Genomic DNA, 14,967 nt, shown 5'->3' on the forward strand with positions numbered 1-14,967 from the left:
GAAAATGGAGACAGGTTTAGAGAAATTGAAGGCAACACATCATGCCAGGATGGATGATGTTGAATTGAGAAATCTCTGGAGGATTTTCATAAGAAAGATGAACTCTGAGTTTCTGAAGCTTCAGAAGGCGTGTGTAGCAGAAGCTCCAGGTCATCTTGGATTTCTAAGATCCTATGAAGAATTCTGGGTCAGTCATCTCAAGGGCAGGTATTGTCTTGAAGAAAAAGATTTTCTTGATGAGCTTGCAGAAGATGTGTCTGACCAATCACCTTGTCTTGCCATGGTCGTGTGGAAGCCCCCATATTCCGTTCTGATTGGAGACTTTCAGTAGCTATTCAATTGGCTGAGGGAGAATCCTTCTGAGAAGGCACCAAACATGGTTATTCCTAAGGTTGAATATCCATCAGAAGTTGCTGCTCCCACTCCTCCAAGGAATCTGGCTGCTATTCTTCAGGCTCTTGAGAATGAAGATTCTGATCTTCCTGCTCCAGAATATGCTGAAGATGCTTTTATGTCACAAACTGATGCTGAGAAGCAAAGTGCTGAGAATCATCCTGCTGAGAAACTTCCTGTTCAAGAAAATCAAGATGATGTTCTCATGATAGATGCTGCTGTTGAGCATGTTGTTCCTTTGAACGATAGCTGTGAAGCTTCTTCTGCTGGACCTTCTGTTCTTGTGAACGCTATGAAGGCTCTTCAACAAAATCAAGCTGATCTTGCTTCTCGTTTGGATAAGCATGAGGAAACGCATGAGGAATTCAGAACCTTCCTGAAGAAGCAGACTGAAAGCACTTCTGAGATTCAAGACCTTCTGGCCAAGATAGTTTCTAAGCTAGGCTAGTCGTAGTCCTTTGGTCTTAGTTGTTTCTTGTTTCTTGTTTCTTGCATCTGTTTCTTGCATCTGCTTCTCTCTTTTTGTATCTTCTTATATTGTTTTGATGAATCAATGAAACATTATCTTCTCTCATATTGTTTGTTTTTCATCTGAATCTTTTAAATGCTTTTTGATGTTATGACAAAAAGGGGGAGAAAACGTGATAATTCATTTGATTTATTATATCAGTTGCTGGGAGTAAGTCTCAACATTCCTAACAATATTTGCAAGTTCTATGTCTTTGAGATTTTTGCAGGATTGAAGATATTCTGAAAAAGCTCAACATGAGAAGCAAATACATGGGGAAATGCAATTCTATAAAGAAGCATGTTCTTGGAATTGAAGCAAGCTTAGTGCTGTGAAGCTTCAAGATCAGAAGCAAGAAGGAAGAATGTTCTGATATTCTCGTGGCAGAATATGCCCTAACACATTCTTATCCCTTATATGTTCTGATACACATTCTGTTTAAAAACTTACCAGAGTTTTTGCTCTGATACATGTTCCTTCTTAATAGAATGTTCTGACTCATTCATGCTCTGACTTTTGTCGTATAGTTTGTTCTGAAACATTTCAGGATGTAAAGATGCTCTTATGATGCTCTAGTACATTCAAGAATGTTTTGATACATTCAAGCATGCAATGATTCAAGAAGAAATTCAAAGCTCTGTAGCTGTCCTATGGAAGCAAGAAGCAGAAGCTCTGAATGTTCTGAAGTTCTAGGCAAATGTGAACCTCTCGACTGAAATGGAAAATACTCAGGGAAGTCTTTTATTTATAAATTCTTCCAGTATTTATTTCAGGGGGAGATTGTTAATCTCAGGGGGAGACATATTCACACACTATGTTTATATGCTTATGCTATAACTGTGTAATTGTCTTTGGTCATCTGATATTCTGATTGCAAATTCATATCAATTATATATGTTTTTGTCATCATCAAAAAGGGGGAGATTGTTAGAACAAGATTTGTTCTGATCAATATTCTTAGTTTTGATGATAACAATGTATATGAATTTTGTATAAGACAATGTGGTACTCTAATTCTATGCATTTTCCATTTTAGGAAATATATGATGAGTATGCACAATTCAGCGCTAAGAAGCACTGACTCAGAAGGTTCAGTATGCAACATCAGAACATGCTCTCGCAAGACATCAGAAGATGGTCAAGCAGAATCAGAACATGGTCTATTGAAGCATCAGAAGAACTCGAGATCAGAAGCACTGAAGTTCTTATGGTATCACGCTAGAAGCACTTCAAAGTCAGAAGACAAGAAGATGCTCTGCACCAAGCTGTTTGACTCTGATTAATTCAAACGTTGTATCTACAAAGATCAGATCAGAAGCAAGTACAAGATGGTAGGCTACGCTGATTGACAAAAGGAATGTTAGAAGCTATTAAAGGCAAAGTCAGTTGCAGCCGGAAAAGCAAGGCTCGAGGTAGTTGACAAAAGAGTGAAACATTAAATGCAATGTTGTACGGATCACGCAATGCATTAAATGCTCCCAACGGTCATCTTCTCAAAACGCCTATAAATAAAAGTTCTGATGAGAAGCTGAATACAACACTCTTGCGCAATATACAGAAACGCTGTCAAATTCAAAAGCTCTCAAACTTAATCTTCAACCTCACTTCATTACTGTTGTAATATCTTAGTGAGATTAAGCTTAGAACTTAAGAGAAATATCACAGTTGTGATTATAGCTTATTAAGAAGCATTGTAATACTCTTGTAAGAATTTGTTTACATTCATTTGTAAATGAACTAGAGAAGATCAAGTTGTGATCGGATTCTCTAGAAGTCTTAGAGGGTATCTAAGCATTGATTTCCTAGAGTGATCAAGTTGTGATCAGAATACTCTAGAAGACTTAGAGGGTATCTAAGTGGAAAACCATTGTAATCAAGATTGATTAGTGGATTAAATCCTCAGGTGAGGTAAATCACTCTAAGGGGGTGGACTGGAGTAGTTTCGTTAACAACGAACCAGGAGAAAAATCATTGTGCAATTGTTTTTATCTTAAGAGTTTTTAAAGTTACACTTATTCAAACCCCCCTTTCTAAGTGTTTTTCTATCCTTTAATTATGGTATTTATAAGTTTTTATTTATAAGTTTTTATTTATATAATTTTAAACAAAAAATAAAATTTATTTTTTAACTTTTGTATTATTTTAGTGGTAAAAGGGATTCATACAATGTGAACTATTAAAGACATTTAATTACCAGATTGATTACAAATGATTTTTATCGAATTTTAATTTAAGGGGTTCATGCATTGAAAATAACATGATGCAACAAAACCAACAGTGGCTCTGGTGTTTGTATAGTTTGTCATTTCCCAAGTAGAGTTTTCTGTGTAAAAGGCGATTGCCAGGATAAATTTGAAATTATTAGAATAAAGCCTTGTCCAAGGAACCCTATTTCACTTGCAGTGGAAGAATCTTTGAAAGGTACAGATCCTTTTAGATATTGCAGTATCTCGACTACAGCATCGTAGATGGTTGAACACGAAGTTTTTGAATTTCTGGTGCTAAATGCCAATGAGTCATATTCCAGCTGCAAAGGTTGAATACTTTTGATAGTTTGAAGCAATATGCCTAAAATCACTAAGTATGCTGGTTTGGTATGTGGCCAAGCACATCGGCAACAACTGATTCAATATTTGTTCAAACAATAGCATGATCCAGACAGACAAACCTTAAGTGGTGGAATGATCAAGAGACCGTATTTAACTACCATTCATATGTAACCAACTAGTAATGTGATGTGTAATTAATACACCTTCAAAGTCTAACACTTAAACTATAAATGATCAATTAGAACCTAATGAAAAGAAAAACTACATAGATATATTTTTCTACAACAGCTTCTCATTTCCACCTCCAAAGTAAGGAGTGAAAGGTACCCCGGTTGATGGTAACCATTAGAATGAGTAAGAACATGGTACCCTGACCATTTAACTCGATTCTTTACTCCAGCTCCTAAGCCATAATTTTTATATTCAGCATAATAAAGTGTATCTTATGCATAGTTGGTGCCACCCCACTTCAGTCATCCTTTAGCATCTACCACCTCACTTAAGTGACATTCCATGAAGATGGTTGTGGAGTATGCCTGCCAGGTTCTTCCTAGATAAACCTGAATCAAGTGAAGGTATGGAATAAGATTAAAATCGTTTGATTTTACTCTTTGGCCCGATTTTACCTTTTTTTGGTCAAATTTTAAAAAGCATAGTTTATATTTTGCCCAATGAAAACTTCTTCCACGCTTTTTAATTTTATTTACATTAATATATTAGTAATATTATTGAAGAAATTTTCTCATCTAGAGATGAATTTAATCAAATTGAACATGAATATACTAACAAAGATGGTGTTGTAAAAAATTGAACTTTTGATTAAGTTGAAGATGAAGATGTAAACACTTGCTTTTGTGAACTTGAAAAACATATGAAACTCTTATTTTTTGGAATAGTTACTTACGTTATTTTTTATGAATCGGAGGTAATTTATGTAGTTTGATATAAGAATAAAAATATAACACTTTATCATGGCGACATACTATATTTTTGCTTTATAGTTAAATTACAATTCTAAATCACTAATGTATTTACATTATATATATATATATATATATATATATATATATATATATATATATATATATATATATAAACATGTGCGTGCGTGAGTGCACATGCGTATATAAATTTTATATTATTTAAACATGTGTATGTGAGTGCGAACGCGTGTTTGTGTGTGTGTCGTTTATATAAATTTAATATTATTTTAACATAAGATAAACTCTATGATTTTACGCTTTGATTTTACATTTCAATTTTACATTTCGATTTTACCTAGGCAAAATGAGTCAAGGTAAAAACTAGATTCTTGTAACCTTGATGGTGATCATAATGTGAGTGTGAATGGAAGTCATTGTTGTTTTAATTTGTAAAATGTTTTTCAGTGCATTGCTCTTATAACGATATTTTTTATGTGTATCATTCTTAATAGGTGAGAGAGTAAGTGTCGAATCATAGGTCATACAATGTGATATCATGTACATAAAAGTAGCATTTCTAAATTGAGGTTTGGAGACTTTGCAACAACTTGCTAATGTAATAATTAGGATTTCTCATGAAATAAACATTAAAAAATAGGAAATGAAAGTTTGGCTCTTAATGAAAATCCACACTTAAAAATTAATTTAATTGGAAAATAACTAAAAAAAATGGTTTATAAGTTTTGACCAAAATTACACATTTATTTAAGACTTATTTTGTCTTGTTATTTTCAACCAATTAATTATTTTATTAAAAGTATTTTTAATTTTAAAAATAGAGACCGACATACTAAATAAATTAATTTGGCTCTTATAACAATATTTTTTGTATGTATCATTCTTAATAGGAGAGAGTAAATGCGAAATCATAGGTCACACAAACGATATGATATCATGTACATAAAAGTAGCATTTTTAAATTGGGTTACAGAGACAAGTGGCATCAGTAACATAACATGTAGAGGTAAAGTGTACAAGTATGGTGATCACAAATGTAAGTGTGAATGGAATCCAGTATTGTTTTAATTTGTAAAAATGTTCTTCATGATAAGATGCTCTTGTAACAATATTTTTTTTTGTATGTATCATTCTTTATAGGTGAGACTAAACGTGGAATCATAGCTCACACAGAAGATGTGATATAAGGTACAAAAATGTAACATTTTTAAATTGAGTTATGGAGACTTTGTAACATCTCTGCTAATGTAATAATTAGGATTTCTCATTAAATAAACATTTAAAAAATTGAAAATGAAAATTTGGCTCTTAATGAAAAGTCACACTAAAAAATAAATTTAATAGGAAAATAACTTTAAAAAATAGTTTATAAGTTTTCACCAAAATTACAAATTTATTTAAGACTTTAATAATGTTATTAAATATTTTATTAAAAGTATCTTTAATTCAACAAATTAAATATTTTATTAAAAGTATCTTTAAATATTTTATTAAAAGTATTTTTAATTCTAAAAATAAAGACCGACATACTAAATAAATTAATTCATAAGAATATCATGTTAAAGAGTTTTAATTATTTGAGCAAACCAACTTTTTATGCGATTTAGTAAGAAAAAGATTACTCTTATGAACCTTTTAAGTGGACCATCCTGAGTAATTATAATATTTTTGTATTTAAGTAGTTCAATTATAGAATAGCATATTTTGTAAATTTTTTATTCAATAAAAAAATGTTTATACTTAAATTTAAAAAATATATATAAAATAGAATCAATAAAAGTTATACCTTTAAGACTTTCAATGCATTGCTCTTATAACAATATTTTTTGTATGTAAAGTAGCATTTCTAAATTCAAAGTAAGGAGTGAAAGGTACCTCGGTTGATGGTAACTAATAATATTCAGAAATCAAATACGTAATCGTGAAGTTTAAAGCCTGTTTAGGATGAGTAAAAACATGGTACCCTGACCATTTAACTCGATTCTTTACTCCAGCTCTTAAGTCATAATTTTTACATTCTACATAATAAAGAGTATCTTGTGCATAATCGGTGCCACCCCACTTCAGTCATCCTTCAGCATCTACCACCTCACTTAAGTGACGTTCCATGGAGATGGTTCTGGAGTATTACTGCCAGGTTCTTCCTAGATAAATTTGAATCAAGGGAAGGTATGGAATAAGATCCATATCGTTTGGTTTCTCTTTGGCCCGATTTTACTTTTTTATGTCAAATTTAAAAAAAACATATTTTATATTTTTCCCCAGGAAAACATCTTTCACGCTTTATAATTTTATTTACATTCATATATTAGTAATATTATTGAAGAAATTTTCTCATCTAGAGATGAATTTAATCAAGTTGAACATGAATATACTAACGAAGATGATGTTATAGAAAATTAAACTTTTGATTAAGTTGAAGATGAAGATGTAAACACTTGTTTTTTTTTTTTTGAACTTGAAAAACATATGAAACTCTATTTTTTGGAATAATTACTTGGATGATACTTTTTATAATTTGGAGGAAATTTATGTAGTTTGATACAAGAATAAAAATATAGCACTTTATCATGGCGACATACTATATATATATATATATATATATATATATATATATATATATATATATATATATATATATATATATATATATAAACATGTGCGTGTGCGCGTGAGTGCACATGTGTATATAAATTTTATATTATTTTAACATGAGTGTGTGTGCGCGGACGAGTCTTTGTGTGTGTGTGTTGTGTATATAAATTTAATATTATTTTAACATGAGATAAACTCTATGATTTCACCTTTCGATTTTACATTTCAATTTTACCTAGGCAAAATGAGTCATGGTAAAAACTAGATTCTGACAAACTTGATGGTGATCACAATGTGAGTGTGAATGGAAGTCATTGTTGTTTTAATTTGTAAAATGTTTTTCAGTGCATTGCTCTTATAACAATATTTTTTTTATGTGTATCATTCTTAATAGGTGAGAGTAATTGTCGAATCGTAGGTCATACAACTGATGTGATATCATGTACTCCCTCCGTCTCATAATAAGTGTCCCATTTGAGTAATGCGCGGTTTTTAAGAAAATGATTGGATGTATAGGTTTTAGTAAAAAAGTTAATGTCATTTACTAGAATACCCCTATTAATAGTAGTTGAATAATGTGAAAGTTAATAAATAGGGGTATAATAGTGGAAAAATAATAATGATTGATGCATTGGAATTGTAAATGGACAATTAATTTGAGACAAGGAAAAACTGCAAATGGGACACTTATTATGAGACGGAGGGAGTATGTAATACCCGGTATTAATATTTCCTAAGAGTCTACTACTTATTTAGTTAGTAGAGGACTTTTAGAGTTATGTTTTGCCAAACATATATTTAGTGAAATGGAGAAATAAACTAAATAAATGTGAGAGGGGTATTATTGAATTTACTCAATTAAATTAGAATGAAGACCTTGTTTGGCATGTGTTGTTTTTTACTAAGTTGGAAACTAAAAGCAGAATTTGATAGGGGGAGAAGAAGAAAATGTGAAAAGCAAGAGGAAGGAGAGGGAGACCCGTATCACAACATCATCATCAACCTTGCATGCACCATTGATTAAGCAATCTTCATCATCTATTTCTGATTTTCGCAACACCTACTGCTCTTCTTCAAGGTGAGTCTCATAGATAGAGACCTTGGGGTATTTTAAGTGTTTATGATATTTTGGGGTTAAGGGTTTTGAGAGTAAATGCTTCAATGATCCTTACAAATGCATGTTTAACTCTCTATTTTAGTAGTAGTTGGTATATGTATGTTTACCATAAGTGGTTATTTGATCATCAATGGATGCATGTGGAAATTTGGGGCTTGGGGACCCCAAATGCGTTTCTGATTTTTCTGGGTGCAGCAGAGTTTGCTGCAGGGAACTTTGGTTCGCTGTAGCGAATGGTTCACTGTAGCAAACTGTGTAGCAAATAAGTCTGGGAGTTGACTTGATTTATTTACCGGAGCTCGCTACCATTCAATGTAGCGAATCGGGGCTTCGCTGGAAGTTCGTTGTAGCAAACTTACCTGTGTTGAAGAAGGTTTGGCTTCTGTTTAGGTTTGCTGTAGCAAACAGAAGTTCGTTGTAGCGAACTAGTCTGATGCAAAATTTGTATTTCTTCACTAATGTGTGCAGTTTCATTGCGAATCGGGAACCGAAAGCCTCTTACGACATGTATGACATGTTGGCACGTACTTTGAATGTATAAGACCGTGATATGATCACCATCTTACTTGTATGCATGCATGCTTGAGAAATGCAATTGTGGATTATTTTATGATGTGGTCATTGTTATTATCGTTTGTTCTGGTTGAACGTTCGGAGATACTTTGCCTGTGTGGCCTGATTGTGTTGTGGTATGCATGAATCGGAGTGGGCCTAGGCTATTAAAGGGTAAATCACATAGAACACCTAATACCGTTGCAATGTGCATGTGGAAGTCTTTACGGGCGTTTCTCCACTAGCCATTAACATATTGGCGTTCTCGATATGTTCTACTCACCTGAGCTAGCATTGTGATGTGCATGCAGAGGTCTTGTAGGGCATTTCTCCACTAGCCGTTAACACATCTGCATGCTTGGTATGGTGGAAAAGTAATGCCATGTAGGCAACATTACTTTCGATCCACCTCTAGTGATGCCACATAGGCAAGATCACTAGGCTTTCGTCTGGTGGGCTCGTATTGTCAAGATGGCGTATTTGCACTAGCCGTTAACACATCGGCGTATAGACAATGATGGGGTCGAACGCCACTTAGGCATTGTCGCGGATGTAACTCGCCTCGGATGGAATCCATCTAGGAAGTGAATCCGATTTGTTTTGCGGTGTGCATGTGCAAGTCTCTTGATGCGATGTACGGGTGTAACTCATCGAGGGTGTGGATTGTGCAGCCTAATGAGCGGGCTGTAACTTAATCTTGGATTCCTCATACATGGGTATGGGTTTGCATATGGTGATTTTGGCTATGTTCTTGCTGTTGTTACCTAATTGGATAGTCACGGGGTTTCCAATCGTGGTGTTCCTTGTTTGTACTTGTGCCTGGCCGTGAGAATAACCCGGATTCTCGGTGAATCCGACTGATTGTATGTTCCTTGTAGGACTGAGTGAACCCGTATGATAGGGAGACTCACTGAGATTTAGTAATCTCACCCCATTCTAATTATTCTTTTTACAGGTGGTTTAAGGTAGGATCGTGGAAAGGGTAAGATGGCTTAGCTTCGTGATGGTGTTTCTTGGCGATATGCTCTCTTGTAGTTCATAACCTTTTGTACTATCATATTTCGTATCATGGATATGTATTAGTACTTGTTGGAAACTCATGTATTTGGCCATGACAGTTTGGGCTTTTGTACTTGTACTTATACATTATCTATTCCGCTGCTTATGTTTATGATTTTCGAGTACCATAAAATGCCATATGCGTGTATCCTAGGCAATGTATGTATGGGGTGTTATAGTTGGTACCAGAGCAGGTCAATTCTTGGCTTTGCCACGAAACATCATAAGTCAGCATAATTCTGCCTCATATGTGTAGTGTCAGCATGATTCCTTATGTCTTACTTATGGCATTAAGCCTGATCAACTTGATTCTGTGTGTAGGACAAACAGGAAGATGGTTGATCGACACAGAGGTCCCAGAAGGTCCAGAACAAGGAATGTGGAGACTGAGCATGAAACTGGGAATGTCGGCGTGCCTTAGGAATAGATAGTGCAACAGATGCAACAACAGAATCAAATGATGATGCAAGGACAACAACCAACCGCTCCTGCTCCAACTCCTCAGGCTGCAGCAGGGCCTGACTTTCGTGCCTTCTTTCGGATGGATCCTCCTGATTTCTTGGGTGGCTTGGATCCTGTGGTTGCTCATGATTGGTTGTATGGCATGGAGATGATATTTCAGGCCATCCAGTGTACTGAGGAGGAGACGGTATTCTTTGCGGCTCAAAAGATGAAGGGACTGGAAGGTAGATGGTGGAATACGGAATCTACGTATTTCACTAACCAAGGGATTCCAAAGGATTGACAACACTTTAAGACGGAGTTCTTGGAGAAGTACTATCCCAACAGTGTATGTGCCTTGAAAGAGCGAGAGTTTCAATCTTTCAAGCAAGGAAACATGTCGATGTCTGAGTATGCTGAGAAATTTGAAGACATGGCTGCCTATTCCAGACAAGCTGCCTATGCTCCAGATGAGTTGTGGAAAATCGACCAGTTTCTTATGGGGCTGAATGCTGATATTATGCACAGTGTGTCTCAAAGGGAATTTACCATTTATGCTGAGTGTTTGAGGCAATGCATGTTGCTGAAAACACAGTGAAGATGGTTCAAGAGGAAAGAGAGCAGAATAAGCCGGTTCGAAAGGACCAAGGAAGATCGGGACAGCAGTTGAAACCCTGCAATTCTCCGGCTATGAAGAAATAAGTTTACAGTGATCGCTCTACTCAGCCTCCTCGGTGTGTTAGATGCAAAGGAAATCACTTTGGGAATTGCAAGCCAGACTCTGGGAGATGTTACCGTTGTGACCAGCCAGGGCATTACGCGAGGGATTGTACTGCCCCGAATGTTCCCGAGAAGACTAGAGGGCGTGTTTACACCTTGGACGCTAGGAAGGCTCAAGGAAACACCAATCTTGTTGCTGGTACGTGTTATGTTAATAATCAGCCCTTGTTTGTGTTAGTTGATTGTGGAGCAACACATTCTTTCGTTTCTTATCATTATGTGCGGAGGCTTATTTTTGAGACGAGTCTTCTTCCTAATCCTATGATTATCTCGTCGACTACTGACGATGTAGTAGAAGCTCAGGAAATTTGTAGGGAGTGTTATGTTACTTTCAATGGTCGTAGATTCTTGATTGACCTCATTTGTCTACCGCTTAAGAAGATCGATGTAGTATTGGGTATAGATTGGTTGTCAGCTAACTCGGTGTACATCGGTTGTAAAGAGAAGGCTATCTTTATTCTTGCTGAGGAAACTACTCCAATTGAGGCCATTGGACAACTACTTTAAGGTATGGTTAACATGGTCAATTATTTGTTTACTCAAGAGAATTCGTTTCTTTTGGTTCTTACCTCGGATTCCACGGACAAGAATAGTATGGTGGAGTTTCCGGTTGTGTGTGAATTTCCCGATGTCTTTCCGGAGGATGTCACTTCTCTTTCACCAGAAAGAGAAGTTGAATTTTCTATTGATCTTATTCCGGGTACCGCTCCAGTTTCGATCTCCCCTTATCGGATGTCTCCTGCAGAGTTAAGGGAGTTGAAGAGTCAGCTGGAAGAGTTATTGGCGAAACACTTCATTCGTCCTAGTGTTTCTCCATGGGGAGCCCCAGTTTTGTTGGTAAATAAGATGGACGGTAGTATGCGATTGTGTATCGACTATTGTCAATTGAACAAGGTAACCATAAAGAACAAATACCCTCTACCGCGGATTGATGACCTCCTGGATCAATTGAAAGGAGACTGTGTGTTCTCGAAGATTGATCTCAGGTCGGAATATCATTAGATTCAGGTTAAGAGTTCGGACGTATCGAAGACTGCTTTTAGGACGAGATACGGTCATTACGAGTTCTTGGTTATGCCATTCGGGGTAACCAATTCTCCTGCTGTCTTTATGGATTACATGAATCGAGTGTTTCAACCGTATTTGGATAATTTCTTGGTAATATTCATAGATGACATCTTGATCTACTCTCGGACTCTCGAAGAGCACACGGAACATTTGAGGATTGTGTTATCAGTTCTACGAGAGAAGAAATTGTTTGCAAAGTTTAGTAAGTGTGAGTTCTGGATGTCTGAAGTCAAGTTCCTTGGACATGTTATATCCGGTGGCGGTGTAGCTGTAGATCCTTTGAAGATAGAGACAGTGATAAATTGGGAACGACCCAAGAATGTGACTGAAGTCCGTAGTTTCCTAGGCTTGGCAGGTTACTATCGGAGGTTCATTATGGGCTTTTCCAAATTAGCACTCCTCTGAACAGGCTTACCAGGAAAGAGGTTTCGTTTAGTTGGAATTCAGAATGTGAGAAGAGTTTTCAGAAACTCAAGTTGAAACTAACTACAGCCCCAGTGTTAGTGATTCCAGATCCAAACCGATCTTACGAAGTGTTCTGCGATGCTTCTAAGAAAGTTTTAGGTGGAGTGTTGATGCAAGATGAGCAGGTTGTAGCTTATGCATCTCGACAATTGAGGTCTCATGAAGAGAATTATCCTACTCATGACCTTGAACTTGCTGCAATAGTGTTCACACTCAAGGTGTGGCGACATTATTTGTATGGAGTTCACTTTGAGATGTTCAATGATCATAAGAGTTTGAAGTACCTCTTTGATTAGAAAGAACTTAACATGCGTCAGAGGAGATGGATGGAGTACTTGAAGGATTTTGACTTTAATTTGAAGTATCATCCGGGTAAAGCTAATAAGGTAGCGGATGCCTTGAGTAGAAAAGAGATTAAAGTTGCAGAACTGATGATGTTGGAGTTTGATCTTATGGAAAGGTTCATAAATCTGAATTTGTAGTTTGAATGGGCACCAACAGGTGTTTTGATTAGCAACTTGTGCATTGAAAGTGAGTTGCGAGAGAGAATCCGTATAGCACAGTGGAATGATGTAGAATTGCAAGCTAAGGCAAACCTTTCGGATTTCATTCGTACATCTGACAGACTCATTCTTTTTGGACAAAGGATGTGTGTGCCCAATGATGCGGGATTAAGGAGATTAATTCTGGACGAGGCCCACAAGATCAAATTTACTATTCATCCTGGATCGACCAAAATGTATCAGGACTTGAAAGGGAGTTTTTGGTGGCCCCGCATGAAGAAAGATGTAGCCAGTTACGTAGAGCAGTGCGTGATTTGTCAACAAGTGAAAATAGAACACCAAAGGCCCGGTGGTATGCTGCAACCATTGGATATTCCTGTTTGGAAGTGGGGCAGTATATCCATGGACTTCATTGTGGGACTACCACGAGTCTTGGGTGGGCATGACTCGATATGGGTGATAGTGGACAGTTTGACTAAGTCCGTGCATTTCTTGTTGGTTAAGACTACTCACAAGGTTACTCATCTTGCGAGGATTTTTGTGGCAGAAATTGTAAGGTTGCACGGTGTACCTTCTACCATTGTGTCGAATAGAGACCCAAATTTCACTTCCCGATTTTGGAAATCCTTTCATCAAGAGATGGGTACGGATCTTAACTTGAGCACTTCTAATCACCCTCAGACGGACGAACAAATGGAGAGGACTATCCAAACCATCGAGGACATGTCGATGGCGTGTGTTTTGGAAAGTGGTGATAGTTGGAAAGATAACTTACCTTTGATAGAATTCGCGTATAACAACAATTATCATGTGAGTATTAGGATGGCACTGTATGAAGCCTTGTACGGTAGGAAATGTCGATCACCTTTATGTTGGTCTGAAGTTGGTGAGAAGGGAATTCTTGGACCGGAGATAATTCAAGAAATAACAAAGAAGGTTAAGATGATCCGAGACAATATTAAACAAGCTCAAGATCGACATAAGAGTTATGCGGATAAGCGGAGAAGACCTTTGGAATTTGACGTAGGAGATCATGTATTCTTGAAGGTGACTCCGAGGTTGAGGTTGAAAGGACCGTTCAAAACGCGCAAGCTTAGCCCGAGATACATAGGACCTTATCAAATCATGAGACAGATAGGTGAAGTCGAATACCAGTTAGCGTTGCCTCCTTCACTATCAAGGCTGCATGATGTATTCCACGTGTCTCAGTTGCGAAAGTTTGTGCCGGATTCATTTCATCCAATCTTCCAGATACGATTGAAGTAGAGCCAGACCTTTCGTTCCAACCACAACCGTGTCGCATCCTGGAATATGCTAGTAAGTCTTTGAGAAGCAAGGAGATACCTCTTGTCAAGGTGTTGTGGGAAGAGTCGCGTCCTGATGAAGCTACTTGGGAGCTCGAATAAGAGATGCGGGAGTTGTATCCTCACCAGTTTTGGTAAGTTTTCGAATTCGAGGACGAATTCTAATTTAAGGGGGGAGAATGTAATACCCGATATTAATATTTCCTAAGAGTCTACTATTTGTTTTAGTTAGTAGAGTACTTTTAGATTTATGTTATGCCAAACATGTATTTAGTGAAATGGAGAAATAAACTAAATATATGTGAGAGGGTATTATAGACTTTACTCAATTAAATTAGAATGAAGACCTTGTTTGGCATGTGTTGTTTTTGACTAAGTTGCAAACCAAAAACAGAGTTTGAGAGGGGGAGAGGAAGAAAACGTGAAAAGCAAGAGGAAGGAGAGGGAGACCCATAACACAACTTTATCATCAACCTTGCATGCACCATTGATTCAGCAATCTTCAACATCTACTTCTAATTTTCGCAGCTCCTACTGATCTTCTTCAAAGTGAGTCTCATAGATAGAGACCTTGGGGTATTTTAAGGGTTTATGCTATTTTGGGGTTAAGGGTTTTCAGAGTAAATGCTTCAATGATCCTTACAAATGCATGCTTAACTCTCTATTTTAGTAGTAGTTGGTATATGTATGTT

General features: G+C 36.4%; 1 protein-coding gene across 1 annotated transcript; it reads left to right on the forward strand.

Moving 5' to 3' along the window:
- The first annotated feature begins 10,552 nt into the window (after nucleotides 1-10,552).
- On the forward strand, nucleotides 10,553-11,442 carry LOC131640834 (uncharacterized). The gene is made up of 2 exons (XM_058911209.1): nucleotides 10,553-10,725; nucleotides 10,899-11,442. The coding sequence occupies exons 1-2, from the start codon at nucleotides 10,553-10,555 to the stop codon at nucleotides 11,440-11,442; spliced, it is 717 nt and encodes a 238-aa protein (XP_058767192.1).
- Nucleotides 11,443-14,967: the final 3,525 nt, after the last annotated feature.

Source organism: Vicia villosa, unplaced genomic scaffold, assembly GCF_029867415.1.
Source record: "Vicia villosa cultivar HV-30 ecotype Madison, WI unplaced genomic scaffold, Vvil1.0 ctg.003334F_1_1, whole genome shotgun sequence".
Lineage (NCBI taxonomy): Eukaryota > Viridiplantae > Streptophyta > Magnoliopsida > Fabales > Fabaceae > Vicia > Vicia villosa.

Coding starts and splice junctions, on each gene's coding strand:
- LOC131640834 (XM_058911209.1), top strand. CDS start 10,553: ATGTCGATGTCTGAGTATGCTGAGAAATTTGAAGACATGGCTGCCTAT. Junction 10,726..10,898: donor ATTTATGCTGAGTGTTTGAG/GCAATGCATGTT, acceptor TCGGTGTGTTAG/ATGCAAAGGAAATCACTTTG.